General features: G+C 36.1%; 1 protein-coding gene and 1 non-coding gene across 4 annotated transcripts in view; one reads left to right on the top strand and one right to left on the bottom strand.

The window, feature by feature from the left end:
• LOC118196029 (prolyl 4-hydroxylase subunit alpha-1-like) overlaps nucleotides 1-25829 on the bottom strand; it is a 100665-nt gene that overhangs the window by 20049 nt on the left and 54787 nt on the right. For all 3 annotated transcript variants that reach the window (XM_035367389.2, XM_035367392.2, XM_035367391.2), the window contains exons 5-8: nucleotides 22538-22698; nucleotides 16851-16899; nucleotides 15846-16000; nucleotides 1374-1538 (exon numbers count right to left, since the gene is read on the bottom strand). In XM_035367389.2, coding sequence (XP_035223280.1) covers nucleotides 1374-1538; nucleotides 15846-16000; nucleotides 16851-16899; nucleotides 22538-22698 — 530 coding nt within the window. The remainder of the gene's footprint in view (nucleotides 1-1373; nucleotides 1539-15845; nucleotides 16001-16850; nucleotides 16900-22537; nucleotides 22699-25829) is intronic.
• On the top strand, nucleotides 23750-23903 carry LOC118196039 (5.8S ribosomal RNA). The gene has a single exon (XR_004759366.2). It is a non-coding gene; the product is annotated as a 5.8S ribosomal RNA (ribosomal RNA).

The raw sequence follows: 25829 nt of genomic DNA, 5'->3' as shown, positions 1-25829 counted from the left end.
TAGCTACAGGTGTTTCATTGTGTGCTTCATCAATTCGTAGACGTCTGCTGCAGTGTGGACTGCGCGCACGGACTCCTTTATACAGGATCCCCCTAACGCACGACCATCGCCGCCTGCGGCTACAATGGGCCAATCAGCATAGAGACTGGCGTGCTGATTGGCAGCATGTCGTGTTTTCTGACGAATCCCGCTTTAATTTGTGGTACCATGATGGCCGCATTCGTGTCAGACGCTATGCCGGTGAACGCCACCTTCCGGAGTGCATTATCGAACGCCACAGTGGACGAACACCCGGAGTTATGGTCTGGGGCGCCATAGCATATCATAGACGATCTCAATTGCTACGAATTGTGGGCAATCTGAACAGCAACCGGTATATCCGTGAAGTTCTACAGCCCGAAGCTGTTCCCTTCCTTCAAAGCTTGCCAGGCGCTGTATTTCAACAGGACAATGCCCGCCCTCATACTGCTCGGATTGTTAAATCCTTCTTTGCAGCGCAGCAGGTACAGCTTCTTCCTTGGCCTGCGTGTTCCCCGGATATGTCGCCAATTGAACATGTGTGGGATGTCATTGGTCGGCGTCTTGCTCGTGATCCTCGTCCTGTTGCGTCTGCAGACGAACTTTGGGTACGCGTACAAACGATATGGAATGCTCTTCCTCAGTCAGACATTCAAACTTTGTTTGACTCCATGCCACGTCGTGTAGCAGCACTTATTGCGGCGCGTGGTGGCCACACAAAATACTGATTCTGATCTCTTGTTCTTGTTTGTTTGCTTTGAACATTTAATCATTTATTTGTACCACTACCACTCAACTGTGTATTAAATTGCATTCAATTATGACGATTCCTTCTTGGTGTTGCAATTTTCACAAACGTGAGTGTATTAATTTTTAGTTTCAGTTTGCAAATTTTATTATTATAATTGGTTGATACATTATATAAGTGCCTAATATCGCTAGAGCTATGTAAGATTCATGTTAGAAGAACTGATTTTGAAATGACGCAGTTTAGAACGATGTATTTATTTTAGGAAGAAAGGGATCTATTTAGTTACTATTTTAGGAAGAAAAGGGAAAATAACCAGATTAAAAAAAAAGAGTTAATCTGCTATTGCAAATTAAAGTCAGTATTATTTTATATTATCTATTTACATTACATCCTTTACATTAGAAAAACTTAAATATTTTCAATTATAAATATTATATGTAAGGATTCAGTAGAATAAAAGATGTTTAGGGAAAAATAGCATTGTGATACATTGTCATAAGAGGAAAATACGCCAAAATCAGTTGCGAAAGGCTGCTTTAAAGCTCAAAATTGAGATTTTCCAACAAACTAAATGCACCATGCCCGAATGATTTTTAATACTTACGCTAGGAAGAGCAAGGGATTTCATAACTTCGATTTCCGAGTTAGATATTACATCGTAAAAGAGCGAAATTTTGGGTTCCTTCCATAGCTGTTCTTCTTTCACTGGCTGTAGTGTCAAGTAAGGATGATAAGCGACCAACTTGCATCTCAGTTGCGAGGAAAAACTCTGTAAAACAGTATGACATTTGATATGATTATTTCGAAGTAATTTTGCCTATACGCATTTTTAATTATGTAAACTGACTCTAATATAAGACAATGCTTTTTTTTAATTCTCTTACAAACATGCCATTTTGCATCTTATATAATCTAAAATTTAAAATTACATTAAGATAAATCATTTATCCACAAATTTTTACTTTAATAATAATTAAATTTCCTATCAAGCTATTGTACTTAGACCATTTAATTAACTTTCTTGTATCGCACAATGTACATACCAAGCTCGTACATATAAGACCATTTCATATACTTTTTTTTTTTACTTTTACACTGCTAAGGAGGACTACTGACCGGGAACAAGCCCTTGCAGTATGATGTCCGCCCTCCAGACATTTATTAAGTCTAAATTTAAAAAAAAGAAAAAGAAAGAGCACAGAGTCACATCTGGATAGGGTATACAAAGGACTACCTTGAATACATATGACATTCCTGATAGTATAGGTTACAAAAAAAAATAATAAATAAAAAAAGTACTTAGAAGTACAAAGCTGCATTGATACAAAACTGGTAAAGGTAAAACAAAAACAGTAAAATTTAAGACTAACATTGGAATTTCAAGCCTGCAGTTATACATCACACTGACTTACTATTATACACTTACTATAATTCCGCACATTACAACATATTATGCAATATATTACTATAATACTGAAAAACACACTAGCATAGTAAAACTGATACTACAAATAAAACACAACATATACACTGCTCGTATCAGAAAAGTAGACAATTCTGTACATGATGCTGTACTGTAACGCTAAAACTAAAGAACACTAGACAATAACCTTTGGAAACAGTCACAGTGAAATTAGGAATATAATATATTGTAGCAGAGTTAGAATACGAGTCATTTCAAAACATTAAATCCAGCAAAATATTTCAATACATATTTACAAAGTTCTACAACCAAGAAAGTCTGGTTCAATACTACTATTATACATCACACTTACTTATCATTATACGACCCTAAACTATTATACTCCACATTAATAGAAAAAATTATACAAGATACTTAATGGAATACTGTACATACACTGAAATAAAATGGCGAATACTACGAAATAACAATCAATATACAATGTGCTTATCAGAAAGTTGGTTCTGCGGCCACGAATATTTGTTATAAACTGTTGCATTTTGCACAATACTAGAAACTGTTACAAAACATTTGCACACAATATTTCATGGTACTAGCCGAGAGCTCTATATATGTATTTACTATTATACCGCAAACTTAATTTGAAAACATAACACAACGCACTTACTACTTAACAGGTCAATACACTAAGACAATGTGTAAATTGAAATACACAGAATACAATACAAAAATTAAGTAAACACAATAAAATTTAAAGATTAATAATGGATAGAAGCGACACTGAAGTACAAATAGACAGACATTGATTGTGGTAATCTGCATCTAGGAGGTAACATGTTCCACCATTTTGTATACTGTTACGAAATGTATAGACGCGGTAAGATAGCTTCCCCGCAAAGCAGTTTTAGCGTTGCCATAAAATGGCAGGGGAAGGCAGGGTTGCCACATTTGGCGAGAAATTGCCCATTTGGCAATATTTGGCAACAAAATTGGCGATATGCTATTAACGGATGAAGAACCTTCTAGAACGAATTCTTACCGGTTTAATGTTCTCGAACACAAGCCGAAAGCTATATAAATCCTGCTGGTCCGCAGTTAGTGAGTGTGTTTCATCTAGTTAGTCCGTACAGAGACGATCGAGTTGACAGCCGGTCAGCGAGTGCCGAGTGGGTCGTCCAGTGTATCGACAGTGTCTCTTAGTTTATCGCGGTTAGTGCATCCTCGAGAAAGTGTGTTGAGCTCCAGAAACGACTGAACCGAAGAGTCGGGAGCTGTGCTCTGTGTGTCGTCGAGTGCATCGCTAGTTGTAGAGTGGAGAGTCTCGAGAGTACGTGGAGTTCCGAGAACGACCAACCAGAGTCGGGAGCTATATTCTGGTGCTTTGCAGTGAAGCTGTCTCCACCGTTATAGCCTGCTCACCTGAAGGCTGTGTCGCTGATTGTTCCAGCGAGTGTATAGTAGATCTTCGACGACTGTAAAACGTGACTTTGAAGCTGTCCTGATTAATATATGCTAAATAAAGTGTGTTTCGATATGTCATCAAGTAGCGTCGTCGTTATTCACTCCAAATCTACGAACCCCGTACGAACTTGAAGCAAGAAAATAGCGTAACAACTGGTGTCAGAAAAAAAACGCAAGAATACTTTTCTTACCCTTGCAAAATGCTTTTAGAAATTCAAGGGTCACCTCATGTATGAGGCCATTATATATTTCGGTCAGTACAAAAAGCATAAAACTGCTACAGCCCTTTCATTTGTGTTTTAATTAAAAGATAATCCCTTTTGCAAACCTAATATAAAATATATTTATAATTTCAGATTTTTTATCTACATCATTTCTCGACTGAATAGTTTTGTCTGGTTTCTTCCTATTATCTGACCACATAACGCAACTTGAAGTTCATGTGTAGTGGCCGAAACCGCTACGCAAACCCTGAGTTGTGACACAGGGTTGAAATGAACCTCTAACTCAAGTTTTAACAACAGCATGAATTTTAATAAGATGAAAACCTTAACAGCTATGGGCATCTTGACAATATGGGACTTGGATATATTTAGTCCCGTAATTTCAGAATTTTGTTACACGAAAAATGCTCTAACTCATTATACACAAGGAATGATGGTTCCTAGCCGGCCAACATGTCCATAGCTCTAAACATGAAAGTTTTCCCCTCTTCTCCGGAAATCAAATTATATATTTTCCTGTGTTTACTTGCGCTGAACTCCCAAGGGGGGGGAATGATTCTTTCACTTATACGTAACAATGTGTCCATCTCCTGACCCTGATGAAAAGACTTCTTTTACTTCTTTGTCCACTGGAGCGACCTCCGAGGCTGCAACCGGAATTAATAATAAGGGCACAGGATTTCACTACAGATAAGAAACTATTGCACTCTGAAATCACTCACCCTCGACAAAGAACCTTTATGCCACCTTATCACATTCATTTAATGGTTAAGGGAAAAATGTAAAGTCTTATCTGATAGTTTTAATACTGAAACCTTTTCATAACTAATGTTCGTAACTACCAGTTTCATAACTGCAGTAAAAATTATTATTTTATAACTATTTTCACGACAACATGTATTACCTCTTTTAACTCGCAAAACAACGGCGTGTCTGCAAAGCATCGATTCAGTGAGATATCTGGAGGTTTCTCGACAGATTCGTAGAAATATGTATATCTTGGGATACCGTGTAAGGTATATTTTATTTTAGTGAACCTGTCCTATCTCGCCTCGTTTCAACTTACAACTCCCTACCAGAATGAGTTTTTATAATCGCGTTGAAAGCAAATGAGGAAGAGATAGTATTAAAGGAAGTTCAACTGACTTCTTAAGGATAGAGTTAGATATCCTGAGTAGCGAGTTTTTGCCTTTGGGATATGTCTCTCTAACGTGTTGTGTTATTACGCTCGGCCGTATTATTGCGTACCTTTTGATAGTTCGCCGGCTACTTCGGATTACGGGCCAACTACATTATAATTGTGTTAACTTTGATTAACGTTCTTAATTAGATCTAGCTAGTTCTTATTTCTTTCTTTTAAGCTCAAATGGAGGCTTTGATGTAAGCCAGAAGAAAGAGGCCGATTGTTAAGCTTATTTTGAGTGAATATGGATAATTAACCTTTTCTTGAGTATACACTTTCTACTAAACGATAATTCGCTTAAAAGTTCACTAGGTTACACTTCATTTAGCAGAATAAAAGTAAGGAATTCTATAACCATTATATCAAAAAGATACTTCAGTTATCGTACATTTGTTGCAAATATTACATTAAAAATGCTCAATTGAGTTCATATTTAGTAAATTTAAAAACCAGAGCCTTTTCATTCAAAATGGCTTGACACAATTTCCTGGTGATAACGGTCATTATCACCAGGAAAGTGAATATAAATGGATGAATTTCATCTGCATAGATCAGTAGGTAACTTCGTGTGAATGGCTGAATTTTGTTTCTCAAAGCTATTCAGATATCTGACAAAGTCAGAAATTGCTCTACTGAAGCAACGGCCTAAAATCAAGTCAAATATCAACATGAAATTTATTTTATGCTCTTTATTCTGCAACCACGTAACACGTTTCTCCTTATTATATATAATACAAATATATGTATTTGTCTTGAAATTTTGCGAAATTACAACATTTACGCAAACCCCTTGCACTGAGTCAGTTCCATATGTGAAAAGTTGGCAAATTCACACTTTTCCTTTTATTATCATGATTCTTCTCAATCATTTAGCCTAATTTATCAAACGCAGTATTTAGAGTTTGTTAAAAAATCGCGTTGTGTTCATTTTCCAATGTGAATTTTCCTTGTTTAGGATTTGCTGCAAATAGATACAAGATTTCATAAGCAACATTGTAATCGTTGTCTGAAATTCTGTAAATATAATTTTGAGGTAAATTACAGTTCTCTAAAGATTCCGTGCAATTGTTTCTCTAAGCAAATAAAATGCCAAAATTAGGAGTCTCAATTGTTCCAGCATTTTGATTTTTATTTCTGTAAGCAGCACTAAAATTAGCAATTCTGCAAACAGCAGTTCGAGATCAGCATTACACGTTACCTTAATGAAATTTGATATATCTCTAACGTGGAATGCTGATCCAGTTTTCATAATTCTGTATCATTTTAGAAGATAGCCTAAAATAAAACACTGAATTCTATTATTTTGTTAAACTTAGTATCTTCACCCTTCAAGTGTATTTTCAAATGTATATTAGCTAAACATCTGTGGAATCATTTCAATTGGTCAAAAGTTGTACAAATTTTCTGCTACTGTCTATTTCTGGCAATGTATTGTTCTGCTTGTACTGATGATGGTAAACCAAGAATATTTGATCGCTTATAGCAACACACGCTAAAGGTATCTATTTAAAGGAGCGCATCTCTGTGAAGTTTACTTAATTTACATAACCAGTTATTTTACGTCTTGAATCTTTACTATCACTTCTCGCTCTCTGTTTTCGAGTGAATTTAAAGGGAGGTTTTGAGACTGTTAAATCAGAGCGTGTTGTGCTGCTTCAAGGCCACGTTACTAGTTTGCTATTTTATGCATTGTTATTGCCACTGCATTATTACTTTAATGATAGTTAAATTCACGCCGGTAAATTCCGAGCTAATTTTCGATTAAATTGCTCAGCATAGCTTTTTAATTATTTAAATTTAGCTTTATATAGGAATTTCTGCTTTGAGTTTCTCCACATAAGTACTGTCGGATTTTGTAATCACCAGGAGTGCTTTCTGTTCATCTTATATCATTTCATCTGTTATCATTAAAAATAAAAGGGTCTTTTACACCCTTTGTAAGTTTCTGTATTTACTTTTAGCGTTAAGCTGCTTAATATCTGCCAAAAGATTAATCACAGTTTTCACAGTGAAAGAGTTCAAACCTAACATCTTTGTGGAGGAATTTCTGAGGGAAACAGATTTCTGAGGGAGCAGATGATATTTAGCTTAATGTCTGCCAAAAGATTAGTCACAGTTTTCACAGTGAAAGAGTTCAAACCTAACCACCTTTGTGGAGGAATTTCTGAGGGAAACTGGTTAGTAGCCACGCTACATATGGGAAAAACCACAGAAATCCTACGCAGCCAAACCTTTCATCGGGATTCGAACAGCTACTAGCGATTCCTAAACGGAAATGATAACAATTTTGCTCAGTCTAAAGAGTTCTTTGCACACTTTGCTCAATTTATTGAACTGTTTCTTCCTGTACGCTTGTAATCCTCCCCCAGGGGTTGACTCTGGCGAATGCCTCGGAAGTTCTGGTTAGGATCTGTACTTAAGCAGTCTCAACCACGGGGGTATATAATCACTCTTCACAGAAGGCCTGAGGGGTCTCGGGACAGGGTAAGGCTTGGCAGGGACCGCATTGGTACTGCCTTGTCTGCTCTTGCTCTGTGGCAAGGTTCTTTAATATACTAAGGTTAGGCCAGGAACGGAAAAAGCGTGCCATTGGTTGCTGGTAGTGACGTCACCCGGGAGACAAGACGCATCGGCCGACGCGTCTGCTACATGATTTTGGTAATGGAAAAAATGTAAACTAAAGCAAAATGATCATTTTATATGTGGTAGATACACCGGAAATACCGGGTATATACTTTCCGATAAAGTATTTTGTTAAAGCAATGTTTATTTTATGCACAGAATTCGTACGAATGCTGAAAATAATTGTAAACATTAAATTCTTATCATAAAGGAAAGCATTAGGAAATGAAAAACGATATTTAAGTTAATTGAGGGAAATAAATATTGTAAAACAAGCTATTTTTCAATATTTTTCGTAGTATTGTTTGCACTAAAGAAATTTTGTTGAACAGAACACATGATGGCATAATTCCTAAGACCATGGTAAAAACATAATCAAAAAGTATTATTCTATTTAATTTCATTGCTCATGCATTTTTTTTAATACAAATGAACTTTGACATTCCATGAGATATATATGATCGTGATTTTCAGTTTAATTTACATATCTCAAGCAAAAAAATATATAAAAAGATTTGACATAACAAATTCATATTTAAATACCATAAAATTCTACAAATTTCTTAATATTCGTCATTTATACTTTTAAATAGTATACTTATCACATTATTTTTAAAGTCACTTCATACTGATTCACTTCAGATTTTAGCAGAAGTGCATATATTTTCAGTATAATCTAAAAGTACTCTTATAATCCCTTACACTCCCAAGATTTCTATATAACATTTATCCTGACCGTGATTATTTGCTATGGTAAATAATCTTCGATATTGGCATCCTATTCTTCCTTCCATACAATAAAAATGGAACAATTAAAATACATTTTCTTACACATATACGCACAATAATAAACTTGCCCTACACCTTAGTGTGTATACGAGCCAGTTTCCCTGAGAAAGTCCTCCACGAAGGCATCACACCTATTACGCAGATAGCCCTAGTGTGCTTTGCCATAATTAAATACACCACCACATGTTAGTTTCAATTCAGCCTGTACACAAATTAAATATTTTTAATGACTAATGTATTTTTAACAGGTTGTTTCTTAAAATACTTTTGTTATACTCAAAATATGTGTTCAATATTGAATTATTTTTCTTTCTCTTATAATTAAAAACTAGTTATATGGAATCAAAATTAAAACATATGCAGCAGTTAAATAACACTGAACAGAATATCTTACTTACTCTTTCGCTATTTGTATTCCAGCATTATACACAGATTTGTTTTCCTTCAGGGTCAGGTATGTGTAAGTTCACTTAGTTATATCAATTAAATTACATTAGGCATATGCATCAGTTAAACAACATTGAAGGAAATATGTCGCTCGCTCATCGATGTTTGCATCATAGTGTGGCCGATAAATTGTTCTTTCTTCTGAAGCATGTATCAGTTTACTATGTCTCAATGCTTAACCCAGACATTGCTTCAATACATAGAATTACTTTTGGGATGTAAAGAAAGTAACCAAAGCATGTGAATTAACTTAGATAAGCAAATTTATCAACTAATCATTCAGGTAGTCACTATTGGTAAACACGACATTGAGATTAAATATCTCGCTATAAGTCTACTTCATAAAAGGAAAATTATGATAAAAAATTAAAATAGAAGTAAAATGAAAAATAAATGTAAAATTACATAAAAGTTATGTATGAAAACTACATAAATTCATTTAAAAAATGGTCAGTTATTTTATCTGGTTGTAAAGAAAGTTTTCCACCAAAAACGTTCTTCATAAAACTAGAAAAAAACAACAACATGAAGGTAGTATATATAGCACGGGTACAAATCACCAGACAAATCTATGATTTTCTGTCAACATTTTGGTAGTTTTTCAAAATCATCGACACATAAACTTGGTGGCCACGAGTTCAAAAGCAGATCAACTACATTTTGGACATCCTGCGCAGAATGGAAGATAGCACCAGCAAGATGTGGCTGCAGGTGTGATTAAGTAATCTCATGCAGTACCCAGTAATTGAACTTGTGCGTCAAATCTACGAGATACTCAGCGCAACTAATGGACATGGCACTAATGTCTAACTCTTCAGCTTTCACTCTCTCGAGACCATACGCAAGCCCTTGAGTGGTTACATATTGATATTCAACAAGTTCTCGTAGGTGGGCCTCATCAACATCAGTAGGTTGGCCAGAGTGATCTGCTTCTTCAGTATCATAAGCCTTGTTTTTGAACTTTAGGTACCAAACCTTCAGTGTCATTTGATATAACATTAGCACATAAAGTTGTACACATGATTTGGCGAAATTTTGTAGCTGACTTTTTGCAAAAGAACTGGAAGAAAATTATTGTTCTAATCTGGTAGTGTGATAGTTCCATTTCACACACCTTGTACTTAATGGTATTTTTTTATAAATTTAAGAGCACACCGTTCTAAAGCAAGTCTCTCTTTTTCAAATACATTTTGCAATACAGTGCTCTAAAGCACGTTTCTTTCTTTAAAATGCATAATCTTTAATCATATATACAAAATATGATTCGAATTTCAAATCTTTCTTTAATCCTATATACGGAATATGATTAAATATGCCAATGTGAAATTTCGCGAAGAGGATATTTGAAGTGGCAGGATACTTTCATTAAAACTCGAAAGCTTACTTTAATTGTTGGGAAAGACATTTCATGTCATAAGAAAACACACATCTTTTTAATGCATGAAAAATATTTTCTGGTTCTCTGCTCCTTGAATGTCATAATCCTTGTTTTTGCATTTTCGGTACTAAACCTTCACAGTTTCATATGACATTACATTAATACCTAAAGTTTTACACGCGATTTGGTGACATTCTGTAACTGACGTTTTGCAACACAAATGGAAGTAAATGATGATTCTATTCTGTAGTAGTTAAAATAGATGTAGTAGTTAAGTAAATGATTCTATTTTGGAGTAGTTAAGTAGATGATTCTAATCTGTAGTAGAAATAGTTTCATTTCAGACACCTTGTATTCGATAACATATTTGTTTTATACATTTCACAATACAAAACTCTCACAGTTTCATATGACATAACAGTAGTACCTAAAGTTGTACACATGATTTGGTGACATACTGTAGCTGACTTTTTGTAACACAACTATAGTAGAAATAGTTTCATTTCAGACACCTTGTACTCAATGATAAATGATATTTCTTTTACACATTTCACAACACAGTGTTTTAAAGCAAGTTTCTTTCAAACACCAAAATTGTTTGACAAAATATGATTAAATATGTCAATGTGACATGTTTGCGAAGAAGATTTTTGCAGTGGTAGGATACTTTCATTAAAACACGAAAGCTTGTTTTGATTGTTGGGAAAGACATTTCATGTCGTAAGAAGTCTCACATCTTTGTAATGCATAGAAAATGTTTTTTGGTACACTATTTTCTAGTACTATGCTTCTTGAGTGTAATAGTCCTTATTTTTGAATTTTCGGTACCAAACCTTCACAGTGTCATATGATATAACATTAGTACCTAAAGCTGTACATATGATTTGTTGACATTCTGTAGCTTACTTTTTGCTACATATCTGGAAGTAAGTGGTGGTTCTAATCCGGTAGTGTGATAGTTCTCTTTCTGATACCTTGTACACAATGATATTTTAATACAATTCACAACACACTGTTCTAAAGCAAATCTCTTTCTTTGCCAAAAATTGTTTGAGAAAATATTAGTAATCCTTGTTTTGAGTCCTTGTTTGAGCCATAGCCCTTGTTTTTGAACTTTCAATATCAAACATTCACAGTCTCATATGATGCAACATTAGTACCTAAAGTTGTATGCATGTTTTGTTGACATTCTGTAGCTCCCTTTTTGTAACATATCTGGAAGTAAATGATGGTTCTAATCTGGTAGCATTACAGTTCCATTTCAGACATCTTGTACTTAATGTTAATGGTATTCACTTATAAATTTTACAACACAGTCTTCTAAAGCAAGTTTCTTTCTTTAAAATGCCAAAAATTGTTTGACAAAATATTATTAAATTTGCCAATGTGAAATGTTTGCGAAGAGGATATTTGCAGTGGCAGAATACTTTCCCTAAAACACAAAAGCTTGTTTTGATTGTTGGGATCATGTCATAAGAAGCCTCACACCTTTGTAAATGCATGGGAAATGTTTTCTGGTACACTATCTTCAAACTCGACACTGTGTAGTAAAGAATCATATGCATTTGACTTAACTGGCAATGATTTTTTACACTCATTTTCATTAACATTTTGAACTTCTTCATCATCATCAATCGCTGTCCTGGCTGCTATTGAAAAGTATCTTCATATATGAGTAGGATGTAATATGAGGAGGAGTTATAAAGATGATGCAATCCACTTCTGTGCCTTTTTCATATCAGCCTTATTTCTTTTCTTCTTTTTCATTTCTGTATTCAAATACCTCAAGCGTATAAATGTTCGTGTCTTAACATATATTTTAATGATTTCATTATGCACATCAGGAAACTTTTGTGCAATTTTTTTACACATAGTTTGCATAATGTTATTATTTCTTGAAAGACCATCTTTCCCATGTTCACTTACAAACACTACTTCAAATTGACTTATTTTTTTTAACCATTCCTCAGATGGAACAAGTAAACTACCACGAGAAAGTGTTTCTATCCAACCAACGTGTTCATCTGAAGGCAGATGGAGCAATTGTTCTGTAGGTGTTCCCAAAGAATGGTCATATTTTCTTCCACGGTAGGCTATGTAGCCTGCAAGGTACCGAAAACCCTCTACAGAGCAGTCAGCTGCAGGTTCACTTGCAAGGGTCAATCTAGAATTATCAAAAACAATATCCCTCATCTCAGTTTCACCGTCTAACATCTTCACAGCTTCAGTCATGTCAGGTAAAATATTACCAAAAAAGTTGGAAGTAATGTATGCATCTTCCTCCTCATCAGGAGCAACAGAAGATGTGTTAGAAAGTGAAATCTGGTAGGAATTATTAGTTAACAATAAAAGACGCATTCGATACTTCACGTCTACGGGCAGTGGATGATCATAGAAATGGCCAAGACCGCGGATTCGGGAAAAAAAATTTTCCAGGCAATCTTGATTTAGTCTGGAAGTTAAAAGGTATTTAACTCCTAATTGTTTCAAATCAGAAAATAACCCCAGCAGTGATGTAATCGACATCATAAATCCTTTCTGAAATGGTAATAGGTGCTTTGCCTTGCCCACTCTCATGTCTTCACAAAAAGCATAAAATTTCTTTAAGGTTCTCTCCTGGATTTCTTCATGTATCCCATACGCACAAGATAACACTGTATCAGAGACAGGTTTCCTGGAGTTAAGAATATCAAATGAATTATTCACTAATTCAAAAAAAATTGCAGTTTCCTCTTCTTCTGGTATAAGATAGCGGATACCTTGTGCAGTATGGTTTGAAAATAACTGCGCAGCTAAATGCACACGCTGGCGTTCATTACCTTTAACAGAAATGTGACTTACGGACAACTTTGGGCAAATTTTCACTTCTTTGCAATCCATCGATATCAATCTTTCGATAGGTTCTTTTGTAATTAATTTATTTCCCGGAAGCATTAATCCGTCATCCAAAAAGTGATTACGAAGAAGTTTCAAAAGGTGTGGCACATCAGCAAACACCCACACACGTTTACTAGAGTCCTGGGGATGTGAAAAGCTGCTGTTCAGATGAGTAATCTGAAGTTTTGTCCACACAGCACGATTTCTACCACCCAAGTCAGCTACAGCTGCAACTACATAATATCCAATTTCTGCTAATGTTATTATTATATCTTTCAATATTTCTGCCGTCATTTGCGTATCAAAGTCGAAATATATTGGCTGCTTCCAGCTTGCAAGAAGTCCTCGCACCATTACTACTTGAACATTTCTATGTGGGCCAACAATCTTATCTTCTGCTTGGTCATAACAGATTCTACTATCCACGTTCATTTCATCGAATGAAAGAACACACATACATTCTTTGTCTGTCATCTGTAATGCCCCAGCACGCATAACATGAATTACATCGTGTAGCAAACCAGGAGAACAGCGAAATGAACAAGATACCCATCTCTTCAAAGTCGAAATGCTAGGAAATGGAAATCCCATTTTTTGTCTGAGATAGTTATAGCATCTTTTGGATACTGCCCTAAGTGTTGCAGATTTGCAAATGTCATCTGCATTCCACTTAACATATTTTTTATTTGACATGAGAAAGCGAATTTGATTCTCCGTAAAAATTGTCCCTAAAATTTTTTTAACTGCACTATGTACTTGTTTGCTTGTTACTTTCCTGCTCATTTTCTGATAGCTACGCAATTTTCTACGAGAAGCAGTAAGTTCAGTAAAAATAATTTTCTTTTGCATTTTCAATTGACTGCACAACACATTTAATCTCTTATTTTCCTTTTCTAAGATTTGCACACGCTCAACTAAATGAGATGTGTCACTGGATGTAAACTGAGCTGCACAGTCTATCTTATCAGCTTGTAGTTTTTTCTTTTTGGGGGAAAGGGAAGCTAAATTTTCCAATGCTCGTTTCCTTGTTCCCCGAGCCTGACACCTGCTTGCTCTATCCCTTTTTAGCATAAATTTAGATGACTCATTCCTGTTAGAAAACGTTCTCTCCAGATTAGGTTCAGTTTTTGAAGCACAACATATATACTTTATTGATGAGTTATTTTCACATGATGATGACGGAAGATGTAAAGTGGGAACAGCATTGGCTTTCAGCACCCTTTTAGGAGTTGAACCAAGCAATTCTGCCTTTAGATCTCGTACGTAGTCATCAGGTGTAAAATGAAGAGCACATACTCTGGCATTTTCGATGTTGAAATTATCTGCTCTTTTGCAGCGATTAGTCCATAACTTACGAAGTTCTGGATCACTTGGAAAACGATGGTATGTGATGCCTTGACTTTTAGTTTTCCTTCTACAATTCTGACACAACGCTATAGCACAACTTGCCATTTCCGACTACTTATAAAAGCAAATTAACAACACAAATCAAATGTATCACAGATCAAATGCAACGAATGTAAACAAACGCCGAGAACCAACGACTGTCACCCACATGACGTCATGCGCAGGTGGCAAAATTTTCTCCCTGCACTACGCATCGCTCGTGGGCCCCCTCCTGGCTCTATGGGGTCGTCATATTGTAGATTTGTATAGTGGGTGGGGTGGCCTAATCCCGTTTGGCAATAGTCCTTAGGTCGGTAGCCCCCGCTCCAAGAGTTGTATGCCTGTAATTCCGCTTTAACCATATGTATGTGAATCTCAGATTCATATAGAGGAATATAAGGGATACGAGCTTTCCTCTACATAAATATGATAAATTACTGTCACTCAAAATTATTCCACGTAGTACTTTTTAAGGAGTCAGAAAAGGCTTTTCGTTATACGGACTGTTATTTGAAGACAGATTAACTTTTAGCTATACAAGTAACATTTATTCATCTTTATGCTAATAATACGTTTGGGGGACAATTAACAAAAGAATAATAACATATTAGTAAGCAAATTAAAACAACTTATTGGAACACGCTGTTTTTTATTAAATAGTCGAAATATTCTAGTGTCAGATGTGGCATGATATGCCGTATAAAAAAAATTATATTTAAAATATGTTTTTAGAGAAGCCGAAGCTGATAACATTTAAAAAACGTATAAAAATTACTCCTTTTATTCAATGTAGTATTATTTTTCAACATATAAGGAAATGTCGTCTTTCTCCTATGCGTGATCTTATGATGTAATTAATAGTACGCCCAATTAGCAGTCAGAAGATTCATGGTTTGTACTCCGTCTGGAGCATAGTTTGTTTCCTCGGGTTTCTAGCTATGCAAAGTCTAATTTTTAACTCCGTAGTGGCGCCTGATTAAAATGCGATCGTCGGACAATTCATCTTCACCTGTCTTTGGCCGATGAAGTCTTGTCCTCTATCCAGCCGCCCTTTAAGAATGGGAGAACGTAAAGAATTATCGCACTTTCTCATGTTTGGTGTAAGTGGTCGGTTAGCAATCAGAAGATCCGTGGCTTGATTCCTAAGGAGGGCATAACTTATTTTTCTCGTTTGACCCTCCGATAATTTATCTGCAAAAAATCTCTCTGTTGAATTGTAATATATAAATCCATATAAAATTGGTATTTTGCTTCACATTGGCAGTTGAATGGGTTATTAAACTCACCTCTGAAGTTCCTTTTTTTGCCTGACATAATGTACGGTAAACGGCTTCATCGAAAACTGTAGTCTGTGTCATAAATGCATTGTTAGAATCAGCCATGTTTAGTGATTTTTCGGGAGCAAATATCCCATTTTCGAAAGATGGAGCTATCATATATCCTGAAATAAACAACTTATACTTACAAACTGCATCTGAAAATAAACTCCAATTCACAAATTTAAAATTTCTATGCAATTAATTATTTTCAGTTACACTGTATATACTACCTTTTCAGATTTTTATCGTATTTCCTCTACAAGAATTTTTTTGTACAAGCTGTGTACGAGGAACTTGAGAGGATAATTTATTAGAAGAAAGAACACGACAACAAACATTTTGCTCTGTAATTGTGCTATTTTAACTCATAAACCATAACTTCTTACACAGACACTTCAGCAAAATGAAACTTCCTCCAAAAATATGTTATATATTTCATTTTTACTGTTTTTATTTATATTGATATTCTATATTATTTTCCAATTTTTACATTACATTAAAAGAAAAAGAATTACTGCTTAAATTCCGTAAATCGAGTTTTCTTAAACGCATGCTAAACGTTTAAACATGCTTCCTTTAAGGCTTAATTTAGGAACAGTAATTAATTTTGCGATAAATATTCATTTTAGAAACTAGTATCAATAAAAGTTACATTCATTTTTTGAGTATATTATAGAAATTTAATATATAGAAATTTAATAGAATTTGCACCCTCTTCTAAACACAGAAAATGCAGAATTTTTAACGAAACGCACGACTTAAAACCTATATATACTCTTTCAGCCTGAAAGGATAGACGAATAGCTTAAAATCAGTTTTAACATTTCCTTGCTCCTAAACACATAATTTTATTTTTTAATATTGTTAAAACTGTACAGAAACAACATGAATATTTTCAATATTGTTATGCACTGAAAATATGCAGAATATGAGCAAGAGTTTAAAATAAAAATTTTAAATATGTATACTAACCTAACTGAAGAAGGCTGTTTGTGAAAAGCATAAGGGAAGTTCGTCCTTTCTGAAAAATTAAGAACAAAAGGAGTATTAATTAAAATAATTTTAAAACTTTATTATTCCAAATCAAGGCATAATTCAATATATCTCTTAAGTGGAGTTTATTGATTTAATTAAAGCAAATTTATATTGTTATCAGTATTATAACCAGTTTCAGCCTAAAAGTAAAAGCGAATACTTATTCTGTACAAACAACTATTTATGAGGTTGATCAGAAATAAAAGAGAACTCAGTCAATCAGATTTTGGACATTAGCCTGAATGAAATCAGGGCAAAGATCGTCTATGTAAAGAAAAAAAAATGGTTCCATAGACGTAATGTAAACCAGTAAACGGTGAGAATATTCGCCAAGGGGTTTAGTGACGGAACTTGGCGGCGAGAATATTCCCTTCAACGATGTGTAGAGGAAATTGAGGAACACGTTCTTTGACTTTTTGCGATAATTTAAACTCGGATTTTCGTACTTTTTTGCTCAAAATACTAACCCATTAGTTATTTTACTTACGCGAACAATATTTTCATTTCCTTAAAGTTTAAAGAAATTTAAAATGATATTCGTTTTATGAAGTCAAGGTAAAAGTGACCTTCAAACTTCAACACCGGCTTCGAGCTTTGGCCAAAGAATATGTATTGTTAATAAGGAAACTTCGCAGCAGCAGGAGTGGCTACCTTCGAACGAAAAGGGAAACAGCTGCGCATGCGTGAAATATCTGCCGCCCAAAAGCGCCAAAGCTCGAAGCTGACGTCAAAGTTCGAACAGGTTCGACGGTCACGTTTATCAAGAGTTTAAAGCTGTGTGACTCCATTTTTTTCATTGACGGATATAAAATCAGACATCAAACTGCGATATGGATAATGCAAGCTCAACAGCCAGTGAAAGTGAAACTTCACCTAATTTTCTTATACATCTTAACCCGTGTTCCTTAATTTCCTGTACACGTCGCGAAGGAGGAAAATCTCGGCCAGGTCCGGTACATCACAGAGGTGGGAATTCTCGCCAACAGGTTCCGTCGCCAAACCCCTTGGCGAATTTTCCCTCTTCTTTCTAGCAGCATAGAAGACAAAATGGTTTACATTACGTCTATGAAGCCTTTCCTTCTTTACATAGACGTTCTTTGCTTTGGCCACAGATATCTCGTGCATGCGCAGCTGTTTCCCTCTACGTTGGGACGGAGCCACTCCTGTTACGAAGCAGTTTTCCTTTTTAACAATACATATTTTTTGATCAGGGATCCGCCCTCTTTAAAATAATCCCTGCCCGTATTTATGCACCTATCCGAGCACTGATGCTTCAACTGACATTTTCACAAAGTCCTTGACGCTTGTGCAGTTCCGAGGTCCAAACGGATATCCTTCCTTTTGGAATTATACTTTGGTAATCATATAAATTAAGTCTCAAAAGTCCAAATCCGATGATTAGGGAGATGAAAAAATCATTGTGAATTTCATCACTGCTAGAAATGTTCGTCTACAAGACATTAAGATCATCAGGACTTTTGGGTACGTTCAGAGCTAGATTAACCATTAAGAGGACACCTCATAAAATTTCCTGGAACTCGTGGAAATAGGGCACAACAAAACATTCTCGTAGCTGGATTTACCATGGAATATATGGCGCAGCTAAAGAAAAGACCGAGCGGAAAGAAATTTGTAAAAAACTGGTATTATAATGTAAATACTATATTACTTGGGGGGGGGCGAAGAAATCTTTTAAATGCCTGTGAAAATTTTAATCAGGGCGTGGATATACTGTCGCGGTGAAACAAACAGTTCACAGCCTTATATGGCTCACATATATGTTTTAAGACTTCTATGAAAAAACATTCTCTCTCAACCATCTCAAATCATCACTCTAAAATGTTTCATTGACTGTCTGACCAGCAGGAATCAATTCTCTGTGCAAAGTGTCTTCATATCAAAAATGTATATAAACGACACCTTTACGTACTTCATCTTTCTTTGGTCTGGAAGCTTTCGAAGAACGCGGCTCAAACGATGTAGTAGTTAGTGACCCTAAATACCGTAGCGATGGGCCCCGGGTTCGAATCCCGAAGAAGGCATGTTTGTAACTTTGCATCCCTTCGTAGAAGACAACAGTGGCCACCTGTTTAATGTGCTTCCAATAACGAAATGGCCGCTACTTCCACCTTTGTAGTGCAGCAAGGCTAATGGCTAAGTCCCCGGCTTTGAAAATAATATAAAAAGCTTTTCGAAGACCTGGAATCATTTATTCGGAGAACCATAAAGACTCTAAGACAAATTTCATCTCAGTTATTAACAGCTCACTTTTGTGTATTTCATTTGATAATACCGAAGTTGTAAGATTTTGTGCATGTTCTGTGGAGATTTATTAAATTAAATATTTTTTCTGGAATAAAATAGAATTTTAATCCTCTAAGCGAACCTGATTTTTCACTAAGAAAGCACAAATTTTCCAAAACTACCATGGGAAAGAATTGTTTTCTTGATTTTAATGTCCAAATTCCCTGAATTTGCGTACTTTTAATATATTGCCTTAATTTCTGGGCATATTTTAAGATGCACTTATATATACATTCTTACAAACAGCACAAAAAGTATTCTAGGCCGTATATATACGGCCTTTCCAGACAGAAGGTGGAATTTCAGCAGCCATATTTGTTTGGAGAAACTGTAACAGTTTCAGACAGACAGAAGACAGAATCTACACCTAATACATAGGTGTAGATTTTGTCTTCTTTTACAATGTTATAAAATGTGATCATATATAGCTCTTAAAGAAGTGATATGGAATGTTAGCATTAAATAAACAAAAGCTAAATAAAGATAGAGAACATCAACAACTACTCGCCTAACGTTCAAAAGGCAGATAAGCAGATAATATAGATGACTTTATAGCGTCTCGAGTTTTTCTCCCAAACATAAACTAACAAGATACCAGACGTCTGTGTGAGAAATTATACTTCAGTCTCAAGTTCGAAAAAGTCCTTTTATTAACTAATATAATTACAGATGGCACCGAATCGTGCTTACAGAAGCCTACACAGCCCAAAAAGGTAACGATAGACTTAAAATTAAATGTAGTAAGTTTAGCATAACGGCCTACAGGATAATTTAACGCGCAGGATGGCTTCGACTCGATAAAGTCGGCGTAACAAGATTAATGGATAGAAGCGCTCAAAGCCACAGGAATGTAATTGCTAGTAAATCAAGATAGCAACATGGCCTTCCAGCAGGCACAAGACTCTCTAACATCACCTTACAAAACCTTTTCTTAAACACTACTTCTTTCTACCTAATTTGAGTACACATGAGCTGGCAAGAAAGCGTGTGTTGTAAACGAGAATCAAAGGAAAGTTGCTCTAAAATAAAATTTAACTGTTAGATGAATTTAATGAATCCCCAAAACTTTACAAAGCGTAACTTTTTATTGCAAAGACCTAACAGTGAAGTTTCATATCTTACAATGGACTCAGTACAAAACAGTTAAGATTTACATAAATGATAAAAAAAAAGTAACATATAAAAACTTTTAAGAATTTGCATAATAAGATTACAAGAAAACAAACAATTTATAAAGAAATTCTGTTTTTCAATCAAAATACTTTCTTTATTGCCTCGGTTCAGCGCCGTCATCAGGCATATGTAACAGCTACACAGGCCCAAACACCAGACGAAAATGAGCCCCAAAGGAAACTAATAAATAAAATTTAATCACTAATATTTTCAATTTTAGATTTCACTCGCGTATCATATTGTGCGGTTCATGTGTTCAAAATCCTGCTTCAGTTACATCTCATTCTTCCCTTTCTTACTACACTGGTGTGCAAAAATTAAGGACGAGACGGTTTTTTCAATATAACTTTGTACGAAAGCTTTCCAAATCAACACATTTAGTACCGTAAGATCCCCAATACGTAAGGACATGAGTAATGTAAGCAACACTTACTAAAAGAGAAATCAGAGGGATAAAAAGAAGCTTTATTGAAAATGTAGCATGGAGCGCAATGCAACTGAAGGCCGAAACTCTCCCTGTGATGGGTGTCCAGCAAGAAACATCCGGTCTTTAATAGGTTATATGATCTCCCCTGACTGCTGGGCAGGTTTCACATTGTCTGCCCATGCTGAGAATAAGGGTGTCAATGAGTTGTTGAGGCATTGCTGTCCATTCGTCTTGCAGCGCCAATCGAAGCTCCGGAATCGTTACTGGTGGTAAGGTACGAGCTGCCAAGCGTCTGCCTAGAAAATCCCATACATGCTCGATGGGATTGAGATCCAGAGATCGTGCCGGCCAATCCATACGTTCAATATACTCACTCTCTAAGAGCTGTTCGGCAGCTACTGTGCGATGACATGGTGCATTGTTGTCCATGAAAAGGAACTGCGGACCCATAGCGCCTCTAAAAAGACGCACATATGGAAGAAGAATCTCGTTACAATAACGGGTCCCGTTGACTGAACCTGCGTCGAAGATGTGAAGGTCTGTATGACTACCAAGCATGATGCCTCCCTAAACGAGAACACCGCCACCTCCATACCTGTCCCTTTCAATGATGTTCGAGGGATGATTGCCGCTACCCCGCTCTCTCCAGATGAGTATGCGATGAGAATCTCTACTCAGACTGAATCTGCTCTCATCTGTAAAGAGTACTCGTCCCCATTCATTGTATCTCCAATTCCGGTGTTCCCGGCACCACAGAGAACGCCTTCTCCGATGGGCAGGCGTTAGAGGTACACACCGTACAGGGCATCGTGCAAACAGACCACCACCGTGCAGTCTTCTGGCCACGGTAAAACGCGATATCGGTCGTCCAGTCGCCTGTGTTGTGTGTGTAGCTATTTCTCCCGCTGTCTGCCGCCTGTTTCTTCAGACCTGTAAGGCGATATACCGGTCATCTGCGGGTGTGGTTCCTCGTGGACGACCACTACTAAACCCCCGGATAGCTCTTCCTGTAGTTTGAAATTGTCTCTAAAGTCGTGAAATGATGCTGTGAGCAATTCCGAACTCTGCAGCCACACTTGTCACACTGCGGCCTTCCTCCAACTTCCCAATGATTCGACCTCGGGTAAAAGCATTAAGATGTCATCTAACAGATTGATTATTCGCCATTTCTCGCTGAGGCAGCAACTCGGTGTGATTTTAACTGCTATACGGCGTGCAATCTCTTTGCCAGAAATACTGATCTTACACCGACAACATGCTTTATACTACTCAGACACTCCCCCATAACGTCTACCTGCATATCTGCGCATGTGCTACCGTACATCACCTTACTTAATCTCCTGATTGGTCTTTCTGTCCGCTCTGCCTCTTCGTTCAGCTGATATGCTAATTTTTCGACTTCGTCCTTAATTTTTGCACACCAGTGTAGTTTTTCAATAAATTTCATTAATTTAGTCCAGTATATTAGAATTTAAGAAAAAATTTTCCCTTTTCTTTCGGCATTAAATTTTAGCAGAAGTGAACAAATCCATCCTTTTTTTGGTAATAAATTAATAAATTTAAGTTGGGTGTATAAACAAATGTAGATTGATGTTAGAGACGGAAGGTTTTGCGTGATTGCGTTCGAAGAACGCAAAATATGACGCTTCTTCCCTCCAAAAATGTACAATTTCAGAGTTGTTTACTTCAAATTAAAGATTCAGCTCCATCTTCAACTCACTTCAAATGTCGAAAGAGAGAGGTACTTCAAAATCTCCGTCGAATTTCTGATGCCTTCGTTATTTTCGATAGATTTTTCACGTGACCTCTCCAGCCAAGAGATGGCATAATCATAGTAGCCGGCATGAAACGCTTGACGTCCCATTTCAAAACAATCATCCGCTGCCAAAAAATATTGCAAACATATTAATAAAATAATCTTAGAAAAACACATCATCAAAATGTATAGTTATCTTAGAATTTTTAGATATATTAGGAAAGCATTGTGCCCATCATTGATGGACACGATTGTAAACTAAAAGGTGTCTCAAAATTCCCGCAAGGTGTAATTTTGATAGAAAACACAGGTTTATCATTAAAAATTGTAAATTTTGTATTTATTCATAAAACTAGCAGCATAAGGTTATGCATAGAATAACACATCGCGCAAATGGCCTCTACGGTTTCCCTGGCACATACGCATGCTTTTGTTTATATTTTCCCATGACCATTTTGCATAAATGTGGCTGAATTTCGTTGATACAACACTCAGCTTCCTCCTTCAAGGTGTGATCTGTCGTGAGCTTGTTGACATAAAACTCTGAATTCAAAAAACCGCAAGGAAAAGAAATCCCATGGCGTTAAATCACATAACCTGGGTGGCCAATTCTAACCACCAGAACAGAAAATTATACGATTAGGATATATATGACTCATGTAGTACAACCAAAGAATATGTATCGTTAAGAAGGAAAACTTCGCAGCAGCAGGAGCGGCTCCCTTCGAACGAAAAGGGAAACAGCTGCGCATGCGTGAAACATCTGTCGCCAAAAAGCGCCAAAGCTCGAATGTGATGTCGAAGTTCGAACAGGTTCAATGGTCACGTTTATCAAGAGTTGTGTGACTCCATTTTTTCCCCTACATATTGACGGATATAAAATCAGACATCAAACTTGAGATATGGATAATGGAAGTTCAACAGCCAGTGAAAGTGAAAATTCACCTAATTTTCTTATTCATCTTAACCCGTGTTCCTCAATTTCCTGTACATGTGGCGGAGGAGGGAAATCTTGGCCAGGTCCGGTACATCACAGACGGGGGAATTCTCGCCAACAGGTTCCGTCGCCAAATCCCTTGGCGAATTTTCCCTCTTCTTTCTAGCGGCATAGAAGACAAACTGGTTTACATTACGTCTATGGAGCCTCTCCTTCTTTACATAGACGCCCTTTGGTAGAACTCTGAGAAGTGGATCACTCGGCTCACGAGTTGATAAAGAACGCAGCTAGCTGCGAGACTTGGTGTGAATTGCAGGACACATTGAACACTGATTTTTCGAACTCGCATTGCGGTCTCGGGTGACACCCGGGACCTTGCCTGTCTGAGGTTCGGATGAGACTTGCCGAAGAAGTTTATAAGTCGTAAAAAATAACTTGGTCGTGTCGGACGTAAAACTCCGTCGACCTAAAGTCTCATATCCCCATGGCCGAGAAGCGTACCACTTTAGAGGTCGCTCGAGAGCGGGAGAGACGATGCTAAAAAAAGGGGATGGTAAAGAGGGCCGTAACCTCGAAAATGAAATAGAAATTAAATATGTACATGATATATAAAAATGCAAAGTGGCAAAATGAATATATAAATATGACTCATGTAGTTATTGAATTGTTTCTCAGGCTGTAAGACATGTGGCACCGTCTTGTTGACATCACATGTCGTCCATATACATGCCTTGCAATTTAGGCACGAAAACCTGTATTATTGTGACACGATAGCGAGCCCCATACACTATCATTGCCTGAAGCAACGTTTTAGAAGCAGAATGGTGCTATGAGGCCTCCAGCTCAAAATTCGCAACAAACAGTGACACATCGTGGATGCGTTTGTTTCGCAACAATCGCTTGTCGATTTTCGGAACCGATAATGGGACAGTTTTGTCGATTAACAAAGTCATCAAGATGAAAATAAGCCTCGTCGCTGAAAATCATTTTGCACGAAAAATCAGCGTCTATTTAGACTGTTCCATACTCTATTTAACAAACTCTCTTCGCTATGCGTCGTCGGTAGACTTTAGTTCTTGAGCGAATTGAACTTTGTAAGCATACGAACGTGCGTGCTTACATACGCTGTACAGAGCTTCATGAAATGTCCAGTTCTTGACCACGCTGCCGAATCAATATTTCTAGACTCAGCAACACTGTCACGAACTGTTTGGATAATCTTTGTTAAACGATTTAGAGAAAGATGGCCAGAGTGCTTAAGATCACTAATTGATACAGGATCTAAATTTTTTAATTAATTTGTTCACATTTGATCACGTTAAATCACTATTTCCACCATCTTTTTTACGAAAATTGTGAATTGTAGCTGCCAAATCTTCATTATTTATTAATCCTCTGCTAAACACATAAATACTGCTTAACAACGAAAACGCATTATTCTTTCCTGTAGAGCTCTATTTTCGTAACCCTAAACTGGTAACTGTTCCACTGTCTTTTTTTTTTCCTTTGGCAACACTTTATCGCACAAATGGCACAAAAATTCAAATCTTGCTTGAATTTTGAGACTCCGTTTATTTTATTTTAACTCTTCCAAGAGAATTAATTTTAAAATGTGTAAGCAAAAGAAAACCAGTCTGATTGAGAGTAATAGTATTATCGCATTTATGTGAATTTTAGTAGGTTTCTTAAAAACTCAGTAAAGTATTTCTTTGTCGTTGTATAAAAAAAAAATGAAACTAAACGGAAAACCTTTAATGGAGCCACTTTAAAACTCGATTTTGGAAGATAAGAGTATTTCGAAATTATAAGTGCTTATAGGGAAGGGGGAACAAGAAAGAATAGAAAACCTGGCGGGGATTTGCAGTTTTTTGAGGCTTGTACCTGACTCTGAGAAATTATTAGAATGAAAAAATAGTGAAGATATACATAAAATAGCCAAAGGACAGTACAAAGAAGAGGTTAAATATTTTCCTCCACTTTCCTATCAAATGCAATTATTTTAGAATATATATACAGATATCTAGACTTACTGTCATGACCATCAGATGTAGTATTCACGTAATACCAGCATATTAAGTTGTATTTCGTGTTATTTGAAAAACATCTGTGTAATTATTGATTTAAGATTAAAATATTTTTTTTTCATATTGGCTTATGACATGTGATGAAATATTATGCCTATATAATTACTCAATATTTTCAATATTTCAATAAAATAATGATCTATTAAATTTATTTATAAATACTGCTTGCTACATTATATTTTAATGGCGTCGCACATAAAGTACACAAAAATAAAAACTTTTCTGTCAGTATATT

The sequence above is a fragment of the Stegodyphus dumicola genome, chromosome 2 (genome assembly GCF_044657685.1).
Source record: "Stegodyphus dumicola isolate Sdum_Otavi_A_Nest chromosome 2, ASM4465768v1".
Classification (NCBI taxonomy): Eukaryota; Metazoa; Arthropoda; class Arachnida; order Araneae; family Eresidae; genus Stegodyphus; species Stegodyphus dumicola.
Note: the sequence above shows the minus strand (reverse complement) of the source record. Positions and strands in the feature narration are given on the sequence as shown.